Genomic DNA, 20757 nt, shown 5'->3' with positions numbered 1-20757 from the left:
CCATCAGGAATGACATGAAGAAACAGAAAAAAACTGAGATTAAATCCAGAAAAACGGTGGCAACATCTCCAAGATCTTAAAAGAGATCTTGAGATCCAAGAACTTTAGCTTAAATAAATCTACATTGAAAGCTACAGTACTGTGAAAAGTTTTAGGCACTTGTGTAAAAATGCTGTAAAGTGAGGATTCTTTCAAAAAAAAAAAATGCTCCTAGGACTGCGCATGTGCACTGGCATATCTAGCCTGAAAAACAAACTTTTTATAATGCGATTTGAGCAAAAATAACATTTATGACGCAGTTGTTGTCAGATTTCTTCGGTGATTTCAAATATAAAGTTAAATCTTAAGCGTAGTGAACAGTTTTGGAGAATTTGATGTTTTCCCATTTAAAGACATAGGAATTGCACTTGCATGCCCGAGAGGTGTTTCAAACATGGCCCGCCGAGTGACATGACTTGTCTGGTGCAATGTGTAATATTTTTATTTACAGAAATGCAATATAATATATAACTATGTTTTCAGAGGTGTATAAAGACATTTCTTAATGAACCGTTATGTTTTTATTACCTTAGATTTAGCTATTTATATCTACAAACACCTTGGGTCCCCTTACATAGAAGTCGCAACCACAGAGCAGGTTTTGTCACTTTGTTGTTTTTGTGAATAAAACACTTACACAAAGCTAAACAAGTATATTAACATTTGCAATAGCATTGATTTGTTGAATAATTAAGTAAATATAATTCCTTGATTTAACTTTGTAAAGAAATCTCATTGCTCTCTGCTGTCTTTACCTTCTGTGTCGGCCACCGTAGCTTCTCTAAAGGGAGGGGTGAGCGGGGGACTGAGCCGTTGGTTGCAATTCGCAACCTCACCGCTAGACGCCGCTAAAAATTACACAGTGCACATTTAGGGACTTTGGTAACCACTGGACAGGTAATAATAATAATAATAAAAAAAACAGGTTTCAATTACTTGAAATGTCAAAAAAAAAATTTAAATAATGTAACCGGTGTACAAAAGCAGTCCAGGAGTATCCTAAAAAAAGTTTTAGTTTTTGTGTTTATTTTTTGTGACTTTTGACTTCTGGAAACTTTATTTGTATTTATTTGTAATTTTATTTGAACACTTAAAGGTTGTGAAAAACAATGGGAAAAAAATTCCAGACTTTCAGAAAATTTTGTATTGCACATACACCATGGCATGCCAACTACTATAGAGATTTTAAATCTAGTTCAAAAATATATCTCAAAATTCATTATAAATTTATTTTGCATAGTTTTACCTCCAGTATTTACAATCAAAACAAAGCGCACATTATGAACATGTTTAATGATGTAGCAATGCCCACTAACTTTTAGTCATCTAACATATTTGGACACCATAATATTACTTGTACATGACAATAAGACAATATTTCTATATAATTTTATCAACTAAAAGCAAAATGTGACTATAAATTTAAATAAAACTTCAGTTCTTTATAAAATAATATAAAAAAAATATTTTGTTGCTTTGGTTTGTGTGATATACTCTATGAGGATGACAAAGCACATGAAACCAGGATATATGTTCAGCTGGAAAATTTAATAACGGAATAAAAACATTAATACATTTTAAATCTTCAAAACACTACAGCAGATTAACAGCAATGTACAATAAAACAGCAAAGAGACAATCTAAACTGAACTATTGTTGTTTTGTATGTATCATTTCTAAAATCAAACTCACACATCTCGCTGTGCATGTTGCATATAATGCATCTGTAATTCTAGTTCTCCAGGTAAAGAGCCACCACATATCATGCACTGGAACAGGTGATCTGGGGCAAAAGGCATTTTATTGCCCATTTTGTGTGACTCAGTTTGTTGGGCTAACTGAGGTAAGTTTGTTACTTGTGGCATGATTGGCATCTCATTTATGGTGCCCTGTGAGGTGAAGAAGATCCCTTGTGGTAAAGGACCTGGAAGTTGTCTTCCAACAGAATGCATTTGATGCGGAGCAGGCATATTGAGAGATGGTGGAGGAAAAGGTGGTGAGATAAAAGATGAAGGCTGATTTAGAGAAATTTGTTGGCCAGAAATTAGAGCTACGTGCTGTTGTGCCCGGATGTGGCCTTGTTGAACTGGTCCATTTACAAGGGTTTGGGAAACAACTGGAGCAGCCTGAAACCCCCATATCGGAGGTCTTTCCCCAAGAGCAAAACGGGCTGGAGCATACGGCATGTTCATCAGTCCCATCTGGTTTGGAGGAGTTGCACTAACCCAAGTAGGAGGTATTTGAGCCTGATGCTGGAGCTGTGTCTGATGGAGCTGTTGTTGAAGAAGCTGCTGTGGAATCTGCATGTGTTGGGGCAAGTGCTGGATAAGTCTGTTTTGCTGCTTCTCTAATGAATCTCCAGGTATTTCTTGTAAGCCCACAGATGTAGACATTTCTAAAGAGGTTTTCAAACCCCATGGAGGGGTATTCGGTAGACCAGAAGCACCAGCGGGTAGCACTATACCACCAGTTTGACCCATTTCTGTTTTAGCCAGACCTGAGGAATTTGGCATTTGCATGTCATGAGTGAGTTTATCAGATTCACTGTTGGTTGGTGCTTCTAAGTCAACAGTTATATTACGACCATCTGACGAGTTATTGAACCGCTCTGGTTCAGCTGTTGGCACTGAATCACAAAGCACTGGCCACTGCGATTGCTGCGAGTCTTGAATGGATCTCGGTGATTGCCTTTTTACATCCAGAGGTGAAGGCCTGTCCACTTGGTGCTGTGAATGTTTGCCTTTTTGCTCTGTTTCAGATATGTTTATCTCCGAGTAATGATTAGGGTGTGCTGACAACGGTATATTTGCTTGTGAAGGTTGCTGCTGGGGCATGAGCTCTGGGAGACCATCACATTTAGGCAAGATCGTCTTAAGATGATTTCCTGACCAGTGCATCTGCACTGTATTGCTTGACTGGGCTTCCAATAAATTCACAGGCTTTTGAGAGTGCAGCAGCTCTTCTGATGAAGGTGGCATTTGTAACTGCCATTCTTGCTGCAAATGAACCTGCTGGGAATGATTTCTAGACTGCAAGTGCTGCGATCTTAGCTGCATGCGTTGATGTCTATTTGCATCAAAGCTACGGGAATGGTGTGGAACCACATTTGGCAACAGTGTTTCTGACATGATTCTACCAGGTAGAGGTGCCGTCCTTCGGTTGTCTCGATCTAACTTTGGCCTACCTCTCCTGTCGGTACTCACTCTACCTCTTTGAGCATGTATGGACAGTGGATAACTGTGACCCTGGCCTTGATGTTTACGCATATGAATCTTTTGATGCACGAGCAGACTACTAAGCCAAGGGAACGACTTATGACACTCCTGGCAGCGGTGAGGTCTCTCCCCCGTATGAGTATTTAGATGGTCTCGGAGCAAGTAGGCCAAAGCAAAGCTCTTATCACACAGATGACACTTGTAAGGTTTCTCACCTGTATGGGAAAGCATGTGCCGCTGAAGCTGACTCTCATCGCTGTAGCCCTTACGGCACTGCGTACAGCGAAACGGCTTCTGTTGATGCAGCCGTTGGTGTGTTTTCATGTTGTGATGAAATGCAAAATCCTTACCACAGTCCGGGCACTTGTATGGCTTCTTCCCAGTGTGGATAATTGAATGCTGCTGCAAATAGCTACTGAATCTAAAGGACTTTTTACATATTTGACACTGGTAACCCTTGTTGTGTATGCGCATGTGAAGCTCTAACACTGATCGGTAGCGAAAACACTTTCCACAATCTCGACATCTGAACGGTTTCTTCTCTGTCTGGTCCTCTAACCCCCCTACTCCTGACATACTGTCAATATCTGCCTCATCCATACCAACATCATCCTGCTTTTCAAGTACCGCTTTAACCTGATTTGTGATATGTGTTGTGTTTAAACCCAAAATGTTAGTCATATGTGTTTGTGAATGGGATTGCAGGATGGATTCTGACTGGAATTTAAGAGGACAATACTGGCATGCATAGACCTTATCGAATCTTTTGCCATTACTCATCCTTTCATACTCTGCTTCATGGATTAACATGTGTGCTCTTAAATCGGATGCTTTATTAAAAATTTTAGGGCATAGAGGACAGTTGCGCTTCTGCTCAACAATCGTATTTTCTTTACCTACTTGCCCCACAAGAGATAAATTATGGTTTGTAATACGTGCCTCAGACCTAGCTGAGATCTTTTTGTGTTGCCGATAATGTGCTCGCATATTTTGTGCAAAAGCAAACGTTTTTCCACAGTATGAACAGTGGTAAGGCTTTTGGCCGGTGTGGAGATACTGGTGCTGCTGCAAAAGGCTGCTGTATTTGAAGTTCTTCCCACAGATTTTGCACAGGTGGGCTCTTTCTTCCGTGTGCCTTCGTCGATGGTCCTCCATGACATAGCGATGCCTGAAGACCATACTACAATCTGGACACTCATACGGCTTCAGTGCAGCGTGGGATCGTTGGTGTATATGCAGAGTCACTAAACTTTGAAAGCCTTTGTTGCACTCAAGGCACCGATAAGGACTGTCTAAAGAGTGACTCTGCATGTGGGCATTAATGGACACCCGGTACTGGAACTCCTTGCGGCACAGGGGGCAGCGAAAAGGCTTTTCCACATTCTGTTCACAAACATGAAGCCTTAATCGCATCATTGTCGAGAAACACATACCACAATGTTCACACTGAAATTTCCTCCGTTCCTTGTATATCCTCTCAGAGCGTTTTGAATGCGACAGGCTTGGTTGGCTGTTTTCTTTATGAATACTGCGGTGTTTGATGAGGTCACTTCGATGCTCAAAAGTAATGCCACATTCTTTACAAACAAGGGAAGCCTGCTCATCTTGGTGCATGTGAAAGTGTCGATGCAGGTTATATGTTTCCCTGCGAGTGAACTTTTTACCACATTCGTTGCATTCCAGTCGGCTTTTCCTTCGTTTGACAACTTTAGCTTTCCCATCACTCTTAGATTCATCTACTCCTTCCTTCTCTTCTGTGTTTTCCTTAACCTTTTCCATGCTTTTGGGATCTCCTGTTTCCTCTATCTTCCCTTCTGTGCTTTCTATTGCCTCACCGTGAGACTTTGATACTTCACTTATATTTGTCGACTCTTCATCTTGTTTTGATGGGTGTTCTTCCTCAGTGGCATGCTTTGACTCTTTTCTGACATTTTCTGTAGTTTTGTCCTCGGTTTCTTCTTTGTCGGTTTCTTGCCCTGTAAAGTGAAAGCAACAATAACATTAATATGAAGTAATTTCCTACTTACAAAACAAATAGTTCATTAAATCATTCAGGTTTCTGATTGTAATAAACTGTTTATTACATCAATATTTTGAAAAATCTGACATGTTGGCAACAAAAAATTGTCTATTAAAAGGCTTTTCAGCTATTTTTAAAAGTGCAATTATATATATATATATATATATATATATATATATATATAAACATATCAAACTACTGTTTTGACCAAGATATATTGTAATTATTATACTGTCACAAAAATCACTCTTTAAGTTTAAAAACTAAAAAAAAAAATTAAATGCTTCAAACCGTCAAAAGCACTGATAGAGAAAAAAAGCATACTGAACATTTGTCTCAAAACCTTATAGTTACTAAGATATAGATGTGTGACATCTAGCACCAATGTCCCATGTTTCTGTTTTTGAAACAGTCACACGTTCACTTAACCCAGCGTATGGGTCTTATCCATTTTTTTCTCTATGCCCCAACATTTATTACAAAAGTGCTGCTTGTCCATTTTTTCAGTGGCCCTGATTTCATAAGAATTTTCCCCTATTAATTTTTCCCACAGAGATTTAAAAAAAGCTATTGTTTAAGAGTTATAAGCAATGAATCAAACTGACCAGCTACAATTTACAAGGTTTAATGAGATAAAAAATTACAATCTCATGAAGAACTACAAATTACAGAATAAAAATGGAGAATAAAAGTTTCTGATCAGTTATTGCAAAATATGCACATTATGCAAGCTGTTGGAAATTGAATGGGGAACCGACTTCAAATCCAGTGCTTAATGGGAGTGTACAGGCGCTTAAGTGTTATTTTGGCCATTATTCTCTGACAGGCGGATATTTTTCTGCAGAATCATGGGTAATGTAGTTTTCCACCATGAATTCCACTGTTAAACATGGTTTATTTTAAACCATTTTAAAAATGCGAACTAATGGCTTCAAACTGAAATAAATAATAATAATAATAATAATAACTAAATAAAACCTTGAAAGCCTTTGCATTTTTTTATTATTAAAAATGATAACTATTTATATATTTCAATGAACCTTTACGACGCTGTATGCACTTCTTGATGATTAAAACCTCTAAAACGAGTCTTCATCCTGATGAATGAACGGGTTAAACAAGCAATTGTGTTTCTGATTGGGTTAGAACAGGCCAATTACAGAGTAATTAATTGCTGTCGTGAAGAGAAAACAAAACGCTCCAAGAGTTTCTGCATGCTCTTCCTACGGCTGAATAAATGTGTGAAATTGCACGAATCTATGCGATGTTTAAGAAATCCCTGCGTGCCCATTTACTGTCTGGCCTGGATGCAAAGTACTCACCGATGTTTTCATTGTGCAAACGATCCGATGTCACATCGCAGTCCGTTCCGGCCTTAGCTGAAATCAGATCACCGTTATTATTTTCAAGTAGCACATCCGTGTTTTGCTCGTCGTCCCTAGACTGAAAATTACAAGACATTCCTGATGGATCTTTGTTGAGTGGTGAAAGAGCATCGCCATGTGGAGATGCATTTTCACTTGCTGGTGAAGACGGGGCACCAGGGTCTGTCGTTCCCTTTGCGTCGCTGCCTTGTGCACAAACCTCAGCGTCACCGTCGGCTACTGTAATAGATTCAGGTGGTAGTTCAGGTTTATTTCCAGCAAGTGTACCGTTAATGAGTTTATTATCTAATGGCTGTTCGGATTCAGACTGCACTGTAGCCATTTTCACATATATTTTTCTCTTTTCTCCACCCCTAAAAACATGGAAGCCAACGATTGATTGGAAGCGTGTGCTACGTCACGTGAGCCCTCTGCGACTAACTTACGTTTAAAGCGTAACCTTTCGATAAAAATTGCTGGTTCTGAATCGAGGATTATTTGCATTTTAGATTTCAATATAGGATTAGTTTTATTGATTTAGCAGTTTTGTTGATAACCTTGTTCAGCCAGGTAACGTATGTATACACGTCCTTTTTGTTTAGATAATATTTATTTAAAATGGAAATCTAAAAACTTGGTAACCAGAAATATGCATCTGGTGTGTCAAGGCTGCATTTTTTTCCTCAAACACAGTAAAATAATACAACTGTGAAATATTACAATTCAAAACAACTGTTTTCATTTAAATGCAATTTAAAATTGAAATTATTGAATGTCACGTGATCCTTAAGAAAATATTCTAATTTGCAGAAATCTTTTGTTCTGATTCGTACTAAAAAAATAATATTATGTTAAAAGCAGTTGTATGTGCGCATTTCCTGCGATAATAGAAAAAAAGATAAATATATTGATTGCTTTTATTAAAACTTGTTCATATGCAGACATTTTTCCAAGTACAAGTGATTTTTGTTAACATGGTGAAAAGTTTGCAAAATTTTATATTTGAGCTTTATCTTGCATTGCATGCAGTGTGACCAGGTGACCTTAGATCTCTATATTAGCTAGCAATTCAGATAACTGCATTTACTTCCAAGGAAATTCAGAGATTATATGCAATGTCAAGTCCCTTAAAACTGCATTTAGATGTTTCTTAAACACTAAAAGTAGCAAGAGTAAAATGCCATTTTGCACTGATATTCTGTGCCTTAATCAAAAAATAAAAGTGAATGATGAATAGTTTTTAAGCCTGCCTAGAGGATTTGTTTTCTAAACTTGCAGTTATTATATATAAACTTAAGAAAACAGATCCATAAAATATCAGTAATTTACTATCAGCAACAAGAGTGGAGAAGTCAATTTATATATAGCTTTTTGGCATACATATTATACACTTTATTATATATCTGAGCCAGGCATAACATAAAATGTGGCTGCAATATGACATGGCACAATCTGCAACTAGTTAACCTTATATATAAAACATTGCTTAAATAAATACATTTCCTGTAACTGAATACAGTTCATTTGTCCACATCTTACGGTAACATCAACGTCTGCGTCTTCGTCTGAGGTCTACTGTTCTGCCACGGCGTGGCTGTTGAGTTACTCCATTTATGTCATTTGGTGGCTCAGTATGCCGAGTACCATCTAAAATATCTGGAGGTGGTGGAAGAGGTGGAACCGTTGCTGGGATTTGCTGCTCTAGCTGTGGCTGCTCCTGTGGCAATAACATTGGTTCATAAGGCTGCTGTTGTGGAGGTTCCTGTTGCTGTTGATGCTGTGCAGGCTGCTGTATTTGTTGTTGTTGTGGAATTTGTTGCTGAGACGGCTGATGCTGCATCTCAAGTAGACCCAACAAACGTTGCAAAAGTACATTATTCTGCTGCAAGCAACTTGTAAGGGCCTCTTGCGAAGCCACAAGCGTCCGCATATCACGTCTGAAGCCTTCTCCAAACTCACGCAGATTCTGCTCCATGCGATCTCCAAGCTGCATAGCTGCTTCTCCCAGCCCACGAAGTTCATCTTCCAGCCAGGAAGTGCGTGGTAGAGGGGGCTCCAGTGGGCCCTGGTGGGTCCCTAAAGATGGTTCTGGGCTTGGTTGAGGAGTGCCATTGAGGAATGGGGCACTGTAAAGGGGTGAAGGAGGTAGCCAGCGTTCTGATGTTGGAGGCGGAACTATTCCCAGACCCAAGCCCAAACCCAGTTTATCCTCCATGCTGTTATCCACACCCTCACAATCATCTCCATCTTCACCTTCTTGCTCACCAGTTTCATCATCCTTTTCGAAACCATCTCTTTCAGAACTATCTCCAATTGTAACTGAAAGAGTGAAAACATACATAAACTTTCAATATTCTCAGACATTACTGTAGACTCAGATTTGTGGGATCAATCCAAACCCAAAACGGTTACCTGGATCAGTGTCTGACAAACACATGAAACTGGCTTTTCCTCTAGTGCTCCGCTTTTGACGAGATTGCTGGAGCCTGGGACTGACTTGGTTCGGCCTTCCCAAAATTGCAGACCCTCTGCTTGATGGCAGGTAGCAGGTGCGGTGCCTCGCATCAGCCAGTCTACCACCATTTCGTCTCTTCAGGTCATCCCAACGTTTCTTCACTTCTCTCAGAGTCCGAGGTACTCTAGACACAGCATTGACACGCTCAAGTATGCCAGCCCAAATGCGCTCTCTTTCTCGGCGCCGGAGCCTCCCTGCTGGACCGAACAGCTCCCCCTCACAGCGAGTCACCTCTGATACCAAGACCTCTAGCTCTGCCCCGCTAAAACGGCTCTTCCTTTTCCCTACACCTCCCGCAGCTAATGATGAAGACACACCCCTGTCTTTAAATAAAAGGCAAATATTTATATAACACAAAACTTGGTTTTGCATTTCTATTCAAAAGTGCACCAAGTTAAATTTTTTGTCTTTTTTTGCAATGGTCAATATGGCACTTATGGTCTTTTGGGCTAACACTGACATATAGCATACTGACATTTTTGTTATTATTCATGGTAGTTCCATAAATAAAAAAAATAAAAAATAAAAAACTTTTCTAGCTAATTCCATCTGATTCAAAATGAAAATGCCAGGTTTTTGTGAAATGTCATTTTTTTATATTCATTGTGGTACCACATATTATAAATAAACACAAATATACACTACTATTCACCTTAGGTATACATATCATAATTTTCAAAAAGTCATTTTTATACAATTTTATATATATTCATATAATATATCTTTGAGTCAAAAATATTGTAAAATAGTGAACATTTCTAATATAAAAAAAATAAAAAAAACTTGAAACTGAAAACTGATCTTGACTGTTACTATCATCAAACTATTACACTAACTAGATATTTTTACATTTGGTTTTTAAAACTGAAACATGTTTCATTTAGTCAAAGATCAAAAGTTGTGTCAACAACCCATAAGCGGGATGTTTGCAGTTACCCACGATTCGCCGAGTGGAAGTCATCCATTATCAGGATGTTACTGAGAAAAACTGAGTAGAACATGATCTCAGCATTTTACGCTACCACCATGACTAAAGCCTTCATTTTATGTGGGTGTATATGATTTTAAATATTTTACATGTACTATTAATTTCTAGATTTGTAAGTAATGAGGGAAAAATAACAGAGCACACCGTTAAGTATTACTGTAATGTTAGCAGTAATATTTCAGTAAAGTCAAATCGCATATCATTAAAGACTTACTTTGTTCGATTGGGATGAGTTCATCTGAAGACATTCCAGGTGCGACTATGTTAGGATGCACAACCACAACATTAAAGGGCAGGCTGCTTGGCAACCCGCCATTCTGGTGGTCACAACTCCCCTCTGAGTCGTCATCTTCCCTGGGGAAACCGTCCTCTGAAAACCCGCCTCCAAAGGGCCCCTCTGGAGACTCCACTTTGATGTGCATGGGAGGTGAGTGCTCATACAGCAGCCCCCCCTCTTCGTAGTATTCAGTCATGGATATGTTGTGGCTTACAGACACACCAATGTGACTGATGGAGAGCGTGCCATTCACAAGCAGGGTGAAGAGCCACCATGCTCTTCCATGGCAAGCCGTTCATTGCTTCATTGTGATGTCTAACAAGAACAGCCTTAATAAAGCGCTCAGTAATACACAGCCACAGAAAACAGATATTTGCTACGGAACAACAATAGGTTAACGTGTCATTTTAGAAAGGTACTATGTTCATTTACACTGATTCTATACAATTATTGCGATGTTTATGTTTATGCTTAATTAGACCCAGAAAATTAAAACCTGTGGCTTCCGTCCAAAAGCAAAACTCGAAGATGTTCTTCTGAAATTCGGTTATGTCTGACATTATGTTTCTGAATCATTCATTAAATACAAACATCTTATAGCTCCTAATTTACAGTAAATCTAGCAATGACTTGTAAAGATCCGAGGCTACAGAGGAGAGGAAGAGAAACAATAATATACTAGGATTCGCCTTTAACTAATTGTTTAATTAAGGGAATTTAAAAATAAAGGCCAAAATTACCTGTGTCGCAGCAATGCGCATATATTCTGCACCACATCCGCAATGGTTGCGCATTCCGCATAAATTACGTTAGCCGCCACTAGCTCTTCTCAAGCAAATACTGCTGTTCGTTTAAAAGTCATATTTGCGACGAGCCCGCTTTAAGAGAAAGATCTGGCTTTGGAAACAAAATTATCCGTGCTCACACCATACTGTGACAATTGGCTTTAAAACATAATGCTTAAACGATTTAAGTGCATAGATGCAAGGCTAACCTCTTATAATCCTAAATGTACACAGAAGCCGAATAGTCGCAGGAATATGACATCACACAAAGATATTTGCCGTGTGGCTATCTGAAACTTTAAAAGGGATATTTTACAAATTTAAAAGGCGACAGTATAATATATATAATCTATATTATATAATATATATATATATCAACTTGCACAAAATAAATAAATAAAAATTCCGAAAAATAAATACCGAAAGCTGTGAGGTGCATTAGGCCTACAAGTTTAACGGTAAAACACTAAATAATAGTTTTATCTGAAACATTGTATTTTCAAATGGTGGGAAACAAAAAACAGGCTTGGTGCCAAAGTAGCTGTTTCGTTCTTAATCTGGTACGATTCCAGATGTTACCACGTAATTCTTCTGGAGAACTCAGGTCTTACACATTTATGTGAATACTTATATTTATCTTCCACAAATATCAATGCATAAAATATGCAATGAAATAAAAGTAGCCGTCTATGTTGTCTAAATGAGAAAAAATAGGGGAAAAATGTATGATGCACTTGATTAGAATAATATAGCTGTTCCAGGTTCTCATATTATAAAGAAAAAACTTGCAATGGCTCGGACTATACTTTTATTATTTCTTGCTCTCACCGAAGTGTGAACATTTCTCAGGATGCCTTTGGTCAAAATCAACCTCCCTTATGTAGATGGCCTATTTTTAGCAACTGGATTTTTTATAAAAACTGAGAGATATCCCTTGTGACAATGTCCAGGTGCATGTGGAAACTAGTGATATTGATTTATAAGAGTACAAAATCTTTTGGCAAAGACAATAAAGGCAGACAATAAAGTCTATAAAATAATAGGTGTAAAACAAAAGAAAAACAGATTCAGCAATTTTATCTTTGCATAGCCTTCATTTGCCACCTGTATGCTCTCACAAGAGTTAATGATTTATCTGTGATTTCATGGAATCAGCAAAGATTTCACATCACATAGTGCCAACAAGTAACTATTTTGTAAAGGTTTTTTTTTCTCCTCCTTTGTCTGTCAAATATATCATTGTTCACTTGGTGACCATAACTTTTTAAAATATGAATATTAAAAGTGACATGTCTTTCAACCCAATATGATGTCTAGTATAAATAATTAACAATATCTTAATAAAAGTGTCATTACCTGTCTGTATCTCCTAGAACACAAGGTGGTAGATATTCTAGAGGTACTCTTCACTTTCCTTAACCACATTGAATTTATGTATATAAACCACACATAAATGTTCATTTATTTGTTTTAAACTAATAATTATTTTTGTATAAATAAATATATGTGCACTAATATTCATAAGTAAATAAAAATATAAAGAGGACAGTCATATAGAATTATGAAAAAGGGTGAAAGGTGTATATGAAAGGTAATTTGGATTGTAATTGTAACAATGCTTAAAAATTAATTTCAAAGAGCTATCCACTGTAGCTGAGACCACGCCTCAAAGGGTTAAAAAAACTGTATTAACATGGAAAACATGGTTACTATAAGCCAAGAGTTTTTTTTGTTTGTTTTTTTTTATGATCAAGGGGAAATAATGTAATGTCACAAAGAGATATCTTCAAAATTCAAGAGCTTGTCATGACAAAATGATAAATAAATAATAAAAGTTTTTATTAGTGCCTAAACATGCTATAACATGAACATTTTTCTTTAAGAAACACATATTAATAGTAACTTCTCATGACAAATATGTAACCAAAATGTCCCCTTTTTAAACAATTGCTGCAAAAATTCCTTATTAAAAATAATAAGAAACATCCATTAATGAATGATTATAGTTTTTTCATAACCATACAAAAATGATTTGCAGTAACGTGCTAGAAAGAGCATCTGTACATTACGTTAAAGCACATGCTGGAGTCACACACTTCTTGCTTATGTAAAGAACAAATGTATGTATATGTCCTTGAAAATGATCTAGATCTGTGGAGTAGACAGAGTATATAAGGTGGGTCTTAAAAGCCTTAGAACACACTAATTAGCAGCTTCAACATGAAGGCTCTCATTCTTCTGGCTCTGTTCGCTGTGGCTTGTAAGTAACCGGGGCAGGGAGAATCTAGACTGGAATTAATACAGGTCACTTAAGGTTTTAGGGGTTTTCTAAACAGAAATTCATCATGCACAGGAGAATATACTTTAAATCTCTTTTAATTCAAAGTGGTTACTGCTCTGGGGTGCGTTTCCCAAAACCATGATTGCTAACTAGGTTAGCAACTTTGTTGGCTGCAATGCAATTTCCCATTGCCAACCAAGTTGCTAACAGGTTAGCAACTATGGTTTTGGGAAACGCACCCCTGTTCAGTTGTTTTTTTAAAATACGTATGTGACAGTAAAACTGTTTTCCCAGATGCCGCTCCTCTGGATGAGGATGATAAGATTGTCGGTGGATTTGAGTGTACTAAGAATGGTGTTCAATACCAGGTTTCCCTGAACAGTGGCTACCACTTTTGCGGTGGCTCTCTGATCAGCAACCGCTGGGTTGTGTCTGCTGCTCACTGCTACAAGTCGTAAGTGAAATTATTATTATTATTATTAATTTTTTTGCATGTGCATATATATTGGGAAGACTGGAACTATTTGTCACATGGGGAAGTTATATATAATAATAATTATATCTCAGTAACTATAAGGTTTTGAATTGAGTTGCACAAAGATCTTTAGATTTGAATCAATGATATTTTTGTTTAATGATTTTTACCAAATAATGAAGGAAGATTCAAATTTTCGAATAAAGACACTGATAATGTTTCAATAGATTTCTATTTCAAATAAATGCTGTTATTTTGAACATTCTATTCATCCAAGAATCCCAAAAAAAGTTCCTACAAAAATATTAAGCAGCACACCTGTTCTGAAAATTGATAATAATAATAATGTTTCTTGAGCACCAAATCAGCATATTAAAATGATTTCTGAAGACTGGAGTAACACATTTTCTTAAGTTGAATACAATTGAAATGCAGAAAGATGTTAAAAGTAATTAACTTGCCGGTCTCATTTCTCAGACGTGTCCAGGTGCGTCTGGGTGAGCACAACATTGATGCCACTGAGGGCACCGAGCAGTTCATCAACTCCGAAAAGGTCATTAGACACCCCAGTTACAACAGCAATACTCTGGACAATGACGTCATGCTGATCAAGCTGGCCAGCACCGCCACTCTGAACAGCTACGTTCGGACCGTTTCTCTGCCTTCAAGCTGTGCTTCATCTGGTACCAGCTGCCTGATCTCTGGATGGGGAAACATGAGCGGCTCAGGAAGTGTGTACATCATGCATAAATCATTAGGCAATCTTAGAATAACACGGTGAACACATGCAAACTCACCTAGTGGACACTTGATGTTTTCTCAGGCAACTACCCCAGCCGTCTGATGTGCCTGTGGGCTCCTATCCTGAGTGACACTACCTGCAGAAATGCCTACCCTGGTCAGATCAGCTCCAACATGTTCTGTGCTGGCTTTATGGAGGGAGGCAAGGACTCCTGCCAAGTAAGATCATTTCTAGTTACAGCGTTAATTTCATGCTAATAGATATAACATCTTTTTTTAAGGCAATAACTGACTTATTTGAAACACTTCTGCTTTGCAGGGAGACTCTGGTGGCCCAGTGGTGTGCAACAACCAGCTGCAGGGTATTGTGTCCTGGGGTTACGGCTGTGCCCAGAAGAACAAGCCTGGTGTCTATGCCAAGGTCTGCAACTTCACCACCTGGATCAGAAACACCATGAACTCCAACTGAGCTCTTGAGATTTTTTGAGGCCATAATCATGGCATGTTGCATTTGGCAAACCACAATAAACATTTAAGTACAAACATTGTGTCACAGTATTCTTCATTATTTTTATATAAACAGAAGTTCTATGAGAAATGTTTCCTTATTAAACGCCATTAATTTAGTTTTGAATTCGGTTATACAAATAGTACGTGATGAAATATTAAAACCTCTTTGCTAAATGACAGTATTTGGGGGGGGGGGGGGGTGGAATCCTAATGCCTTCTTTGAACATCCTTGACAACTTTCTCTTAATGAATAAGACTTGAGCAATATCAGACAAGGTGTTTAATCTTTTAATAGCAACATCTTCCAAGAAAATTTCAATTACAGCACCAACACTAGCAGATATCTAACTCAATAGGATCACTAAATAAAACAATACTGTTCATAACAGGAAATGTCTAGTTGAATTATATATATACTAACAAAATTGGGTGTCAGCACATTAGTAATGTTGATATCACATGATAAACAAATATTCATACACACTTAACATTCTCACAAGTTTCAGAACTAAGTGGTTCCCACATAAATGTTCATCACACACTCACTGAAAAAAGAGAACATTTACAGAATATTTATATTTCGCCTCTGGCATGTTCCAAGTAATGTCCATGCAGTTCTATAAGGTTGGAGAAACAAGCATTACATTCAGAGCAAATTAAGTCACCAGTTTTGTCTTCTGTCTTCAATATGGACGGTGACCATTTAATTGAACCATTTAATTCTTCAATTGCTGAAAAACTCTCTTTAGTGTGTTTTTCAACCATTTGCCGCTCATTACTCTGAGAATTAGTTCTGCTGGTGCTTGGGGCTTCAGTGTTTCGTTTTGGCTTTTGTGATAGATGTAAGGTTGAGGGACTAAAATGTGACAACCGACCAGGCATTTCTCCTCCATTTGAACCGGGGTATGAGAGGAGCTTCTCTTGCATCTGATTATCATAATTGCTGTAATCATAGTGTTGATGCTGGAGATGGTGAGATCGACGTTCGTCAGTCATAAGTAGCTGGCCTTTCATTGCTATTGAGTCTTTATCCACAGGCTTGTGGCGGAGCTGATGGTGGAAAAGCAAGTCCAAGTTCTCAAAACTGGCACTGCATGTACCGCATTCATAAGGAAGCACAGTGGACTGCGGATCAATGGTGCAATGCGTCCCCATCGGATCATTTGTGCAGTGAACAACTCCATGTCGCTTAAGAGTAATCACACTTTCAAAACCTTTTCCACAAATATCACAAATATAGGGCATAGTTGAGCGGTGCCACTCTTGCTGGTGATTCCTCAACTTCTGTGCATCTGAGAACGTGTGAGGACAGAAGGGACATGCGTGGGCATTAAGTTCTGGATGCTTCTGCAGATGTTCATTGTACAGTCCCACAAATCGAAACCCTTGACCGCACTTGGGACAAAAAAAGCGCCCTCTTTTCTGTCTATGCAGCCGCTGATGAATCCAAAATTTGTTCCAGTTTTTAAACATCCTGTTGCAATCAATACACGTGAAGCTTTGACGCCGTGAATGAGTGAGCATATGGGCTCTCAGCCTTCCTATGTGCTGGAATATTCGTCCACATTGTGGGCAGAAGTACTTTCTTGGATCTGATTTCTGGTGAGTACTGTTCAGTTGTGTTACGAAATAGCTGGATTTGATCGACTGACTGACTGAATAGAGGTTATTCTGAGGGTCATAAACAGTGGTGGCCATGACCTGAACTGGGCAAACAAGTAAAGAGGAGCATTTTTTGAGCTTCCTCGGAAAGGAAAAATCATTTGGAGGAGATTTTACTGGACTTGCACTCCGCATTTTTTGAGGAGTTCTTCTTTTCAAGGAGTTTCTGGGTTGTAGTCTGTGAGGGGAACTGTAACCAGAAGACTTTGCTTTTGTAAGCCGCATGGAAATGCAATGCTTCTTGTGAGTATGTAGCTCTGAGAGGAGACTGAACGTCTGCTTGCAGTGGTCACAACTGTAACGCTGGGTATCGGTGTGTCCTTGCAAATGTAAATCATACTCATCTCTGGTGCCAAAGCACTTTTTGCAAAGGTGACACCTGAAGCGGACAACACCTTCAAATTCCATTTCTTTCAAGGTGGCATGTGGGTGTTTTTTACCCTCACAAGTGTGCAATTTTAATGGCCCAATCTGAGAAAATCCCTTACCACATCTTGAACATAAGAAAGGTCTAATGGGCCAATGTACTTTCTCATGGACACGTGCAGTGCATGCTTGAGTAAATGATTTGCCGCACACCTTACAAGAGTATGGTTTTTCTCCACTGTGAATACGAAGATGGGTATTGAGGACAGACTTGTAGCAAAAGACTTTGCCACAGATCGGACATGTATGGGGTTTCCCTTTCCCTCTTCCTCGCCGCCTCCTCCTTTTAGGGGTGATTTGATTACTAAGACAGGCACTTTCCAGTTTGTCAGTCATGATTACTTCGTTCTCATCCACAATTTTCTCAGGTATGGCTCTATCTTGGAGTTTGTGTTTCCTACTTTTGGATTTATGGACTTTGCTGTGGGATCGAAGGTTTGAGAGTTGAGCGAAGGCTTTGCCACAGTCCTGGCAGGTGAAGGGCTTCTCTCCTGTGTGGACACGCAGATGAATGATATATGCAGAGGCATGATTAAAAGGGCGTCCGCAATGTTCACATTTGATTATCCGTTTTTCTTTGCGTGGCCGTCCGCGAGAAAAGGAAGGATAACCATGTTTGCTTTCTGTGATTTCCATGCTGCTTGCCTCAGCATTCTCTTCGGTCGAAGGTATTTGGTTATTATTCTCTGAATTTACCTCCTGTGTTTTCTCAGGTAAATCATCTACAGAGGCATCATCCAGTGTTACATTTTTTTGTCCTTGATTTTCAGTGTCAGAAACTTTCACATCTACAGTGTCCTCATGGATTTTTTTGTCAGAATATGCTTCGCATTGGCGATTACTTTTATTTGGGCAGGATGTATCACAAACAGCTTCCTCAGATGTTTGGACAGTTGAGTGATTCCCGTCAGACTCTCTTTCAGACTGACTACTTGAGATTTCATCAGTTGTAATAGACATCTGAGTGTCGATTTGTGGCATATTTAATTCTTCATTAAGCAGCAGTGATTTTGGTTCATTATCTGTGGTGCTGGAAAGACCATGAGAATTTGTCTCACGGTCTTCTGAATATTTCTGTGCATCCATATCAGCTTTGTTGACTGGGGTAAAATCAGAGTTTAATTGCTGAGGGAGTTTATCTACATCTGCTTCACAGGAGCCTTTTTCTCTCTCTTTTTCCTCAGCATTACAGGGCAATGAGTTGGGTAGTACACTAGTGGCTACAGGCGAAGGTTCCTCCACACTTCTGTTCTGGGACCCTAATGCCAGACCTTTTGAAATTAATTCCCCCATTCCTCTCTTCACTGATTCTTCCTTGGTATCGGCCTCATCAGAGTTGGTTTCTTTTTTCTTGGCCTCTCCTTCGAGCATGATGTGCGAATTGGCTACTGGTGCCGGAGTTTCCCCAAACTCAAGCTGAAACTAAACAGAAGAGAAAAGAATCAAAAGATAAGACAACCTCTTGTAAGCTATATTGCATCCAATGCAAAGCAGCTGCTCCACCTGTTATCCAATTGGAGAAATTAATTAATAATTAATATAGATAGGTGTAGTACATAATTGAGAAAGCACATAACACAACAGCATCAAGATAAACATACAAAACAGTTTTAAAGAAGAATAGTATCATATATATATATATATATATATATATATATATATATATATATATATATATATATATATATATATATATATACCTATATGTGATCATAATGTAAACATGGTTGATATACATTTATATTTATTGCCGCATAAATTTTGACTTTATTGGTATATTTTTAAAAAGCTTTTACCTCATGTACAAAAAATTGTATTGGGGTGAAATAGTGTTGCTGTATTAGGATTTTTGATAATTTATGTTAAAATATCCATAATAACCAAACTTAGAACTTTCATAATAATAATAATGAGTAATTGAATACGTCATGGTTATTTTTTATAGATGCGTTTGTTTCACATGTTTCTATCATTCCGCCAGTGGTTCATTCAAAGAACCGGTTCATAAGAGTCATTCGTTAGTGAATCGAACTACAAAGAAAGAAAGGAAGAAAGAGAAAAAAAAACAGAGAAGTGTTCTCTATTCATTGCCTCTGTATTTGTTAGTTTTTATGCAGTATTTTGATTTGATGATGTTCAATTCAGTCTGCAAATGCACTTCAACTCGAGTAAAAATATTTGTCCCGTGCCGCAGGAGATAGCGGCACAGAGTGATGGCGCTCTGCATGCGTCTGCATAGGCCATTCCTGTCATCAACAATGCACGGTTCTGTAATGCTTTATGCATGCTCTATTAAAGTCAGCCATGCATCTATCAACACAGCACAACCTGTCCTTTAAGAATGAGTTTTTTCTGAAAAGCGAAATGATCGTATTTATACATATATATGAATTAATATGATTGTGGGTTAATTAAACGCTACCCGACGCTGGACCTATTATAGAATCATCATTCAAAACCTCAAAACTTATTTTTTAAGAACACCACTTATGCAAAATCGCTAAATGTTTGCTCGACGGCATCAAATTAGATCCTTACTTAATACTGTAGAAAGTACAGAAGAAAAAAAGCTAAACAAAGCTAAGCAGTATACACCAACCTTTCATGCTTTCTTTTTAGCACCAATGAACTAACGTACGGTTTGGGACTAAACAAACGGCGTTTCCTTTTCCGTTTTTGATAAAAGCCTCTTCGACATGACCTCTTTCGGGATGTGTAGCTGTGTGAAGGCAATCACAGTTTGCAAATAAATAAATGTTAAATCATTCTGGTTTACTGCATTTAACGCGCAACCTATTACGTATGTCATACCATCAATTGAATATAAAGGCTGGGTATGGGTAATTTTAATCGGTTTTATTAACAATTAAAAGATACACTTAAATGTTTCCGAAAACAAAGTGATTTGACACCGCACAAATTTAACAAAAATTACAACTGCAGAAATTGATTCAAATTACATATGATATTATACATGAAAGCATGAATTTATAAATGAAAAATATAAAACCATAAATGGTAAGCTATTAAATTTACTGTGTGCATGTCAAGACAACGGGAAGATTAGGGCTGATGTGATGCTGCATTAAATTTACGCAGAAATTAACATTATGTTGATTCATTAACAGGCATCATAAACAATGAACAATATTTACGTATTAATCAATATGTATGAATCAAAGTTAATGTAATATTATAAATATTCCTCATATTTATAGTACATTATTGCTCATTGTTAATTGTTTGTTCCTAATACATATTATGAACAAATATTAATTTACAAATTTGTATGTTAAAAATGTACTAGTTCATATTAATGAATATTATCCTTGCAAAATGTAAAAATATTGTTCATTGTTTTTCATGTTTGCTATTGCATTTACTACTTTAACATGTAGAAACTTGTAAACAGTTGCACTACAGAACTCCTTCCACATATGATAGTTGAAAGACAACTCT

The 20757-nt window shown here is 37.8% G+C and overlaps 4 protein-coding genes across 6 annotated transcripts; 1 reads left to right on the top strand and 3 right to left on the bottom strand.

Moving 5' to 3' along the window:
- Positions 1–1568: 1568 nt before the first annotated feature.
- On the bottom strand, positions 1569–7051 carry LOC132103027 (uncharacterized). Its single transcript, XM_059507822.1, has 2 exons — positions 6597–7051; positions 1569–5230 (listed from the first exon to the last, which is right to left on the bottom strand). Exons 1-2 carry the CDS (start codon positions 6979–6981, stop codon positions 1728–1730), a joined length of 3888 nt encoding a protein of 1295 aa, XP_059363805.1. The 5' UTR covers positions 6982–7051; the 3' UTR covers positions 1569–1727.
- A 930-nt stretch (positions 7052–7981) lies between these two features.
- On the bottom strand, positions 7982–11460 carry LOC132103026 (myb-related transcription factor, partner of profilin-like). Of its 3 annotated transcripts, none has more exons than XM_059507820.1 (4): positions 11159–11460; positions 10356–11064; positions 9051–9476; positions 7982–8957 (listed from the first exon to the last, which is right to left on the bottom strand). In XM_059507820.1, exons 2-4 carry the CDS (start codon positions 10612–10614, stop codon positions 8185–8187), a joined length of 1458 nt encoding a protein of 485 aa, XP_059363803.1. In that variant the 5' UTR covers positions 10615–11064; positions 11159–11460; the 3' UTR covers positions 7982–8184. The 3 variants fall into 3 exon arrangements, with proteins under 3 accessions (XP_059363803.1, XP_059363804.1, XP_059363802.1); XM_059507821.1 differs by having other exon boundaries at positions 10356–10733; XM_059507819.1 differs by having other exon boundaries at positions 10356–11460.
- A 1901-nt stretch (positions 11461–13361) lies between these two features.
- Positions 13362–15243, top strand: LOC132103025 (trypsin-3-like). The gene is made up of 5 exons (XM_059507818.1): positions 13362–13463; positions 13779–13938; positions 14437–14690; positions 14783–14919; positions 15020–15243. The coding sequence occupies exons 1-5, from the start codon at positions 13424–13426 to the stop codon at positions 15167–15169; spliced, it is 741 nt and encodes a 246-aa protein (XP_059363801.1). The 5' UTR covers positions 13362–13423; the 3' UTR covers positions 15170–15243.
- A 234-nt stretch (positions 15244–15477) lies between these two features.
- On the bottom strand, positions 15478–20002 carry LOC132103024 (zinc finger protein 93-like). Its single transcript, XM_059507816.1, has 2 exons — positions 19898–20002; positions 15478–18720 (listed from the first exon to the last, which is right to left on the bottom strand). The coding sequence occupies exon 2, from the start codon at positions 18667–18669 to the stop codon at positions 15784–15786; it is 2886 nt and encodes a 961-aa protein (XP_059363799.1). The 5' UTR covers positions 18670–18720; positions 19898–20002; the 3' UTR covers positions 15478–15783.
- Between the last annotated feature and the right edge of the window lie 755 nt (positions 20003–20757).

The sequence above is a fragment of the Carassius carassius genome, chromosome 24 (assembly GCF_963082965.1).
Source record: "Carassius carassius chromosome 24, fCarCar2.1, whole genome shotgun sequence".
Classification (NCBI taxonomy): Eukaryota; Metazoa; Chordata; class Actinopteri; order Cypriniformes; family Cyprinidae; genus Carassius; species Carassius carassius.
Note: the sequence above shows the minus strand (reverse complement) of the source record. Positions and strands in the feature narration are given on the sequence as shown.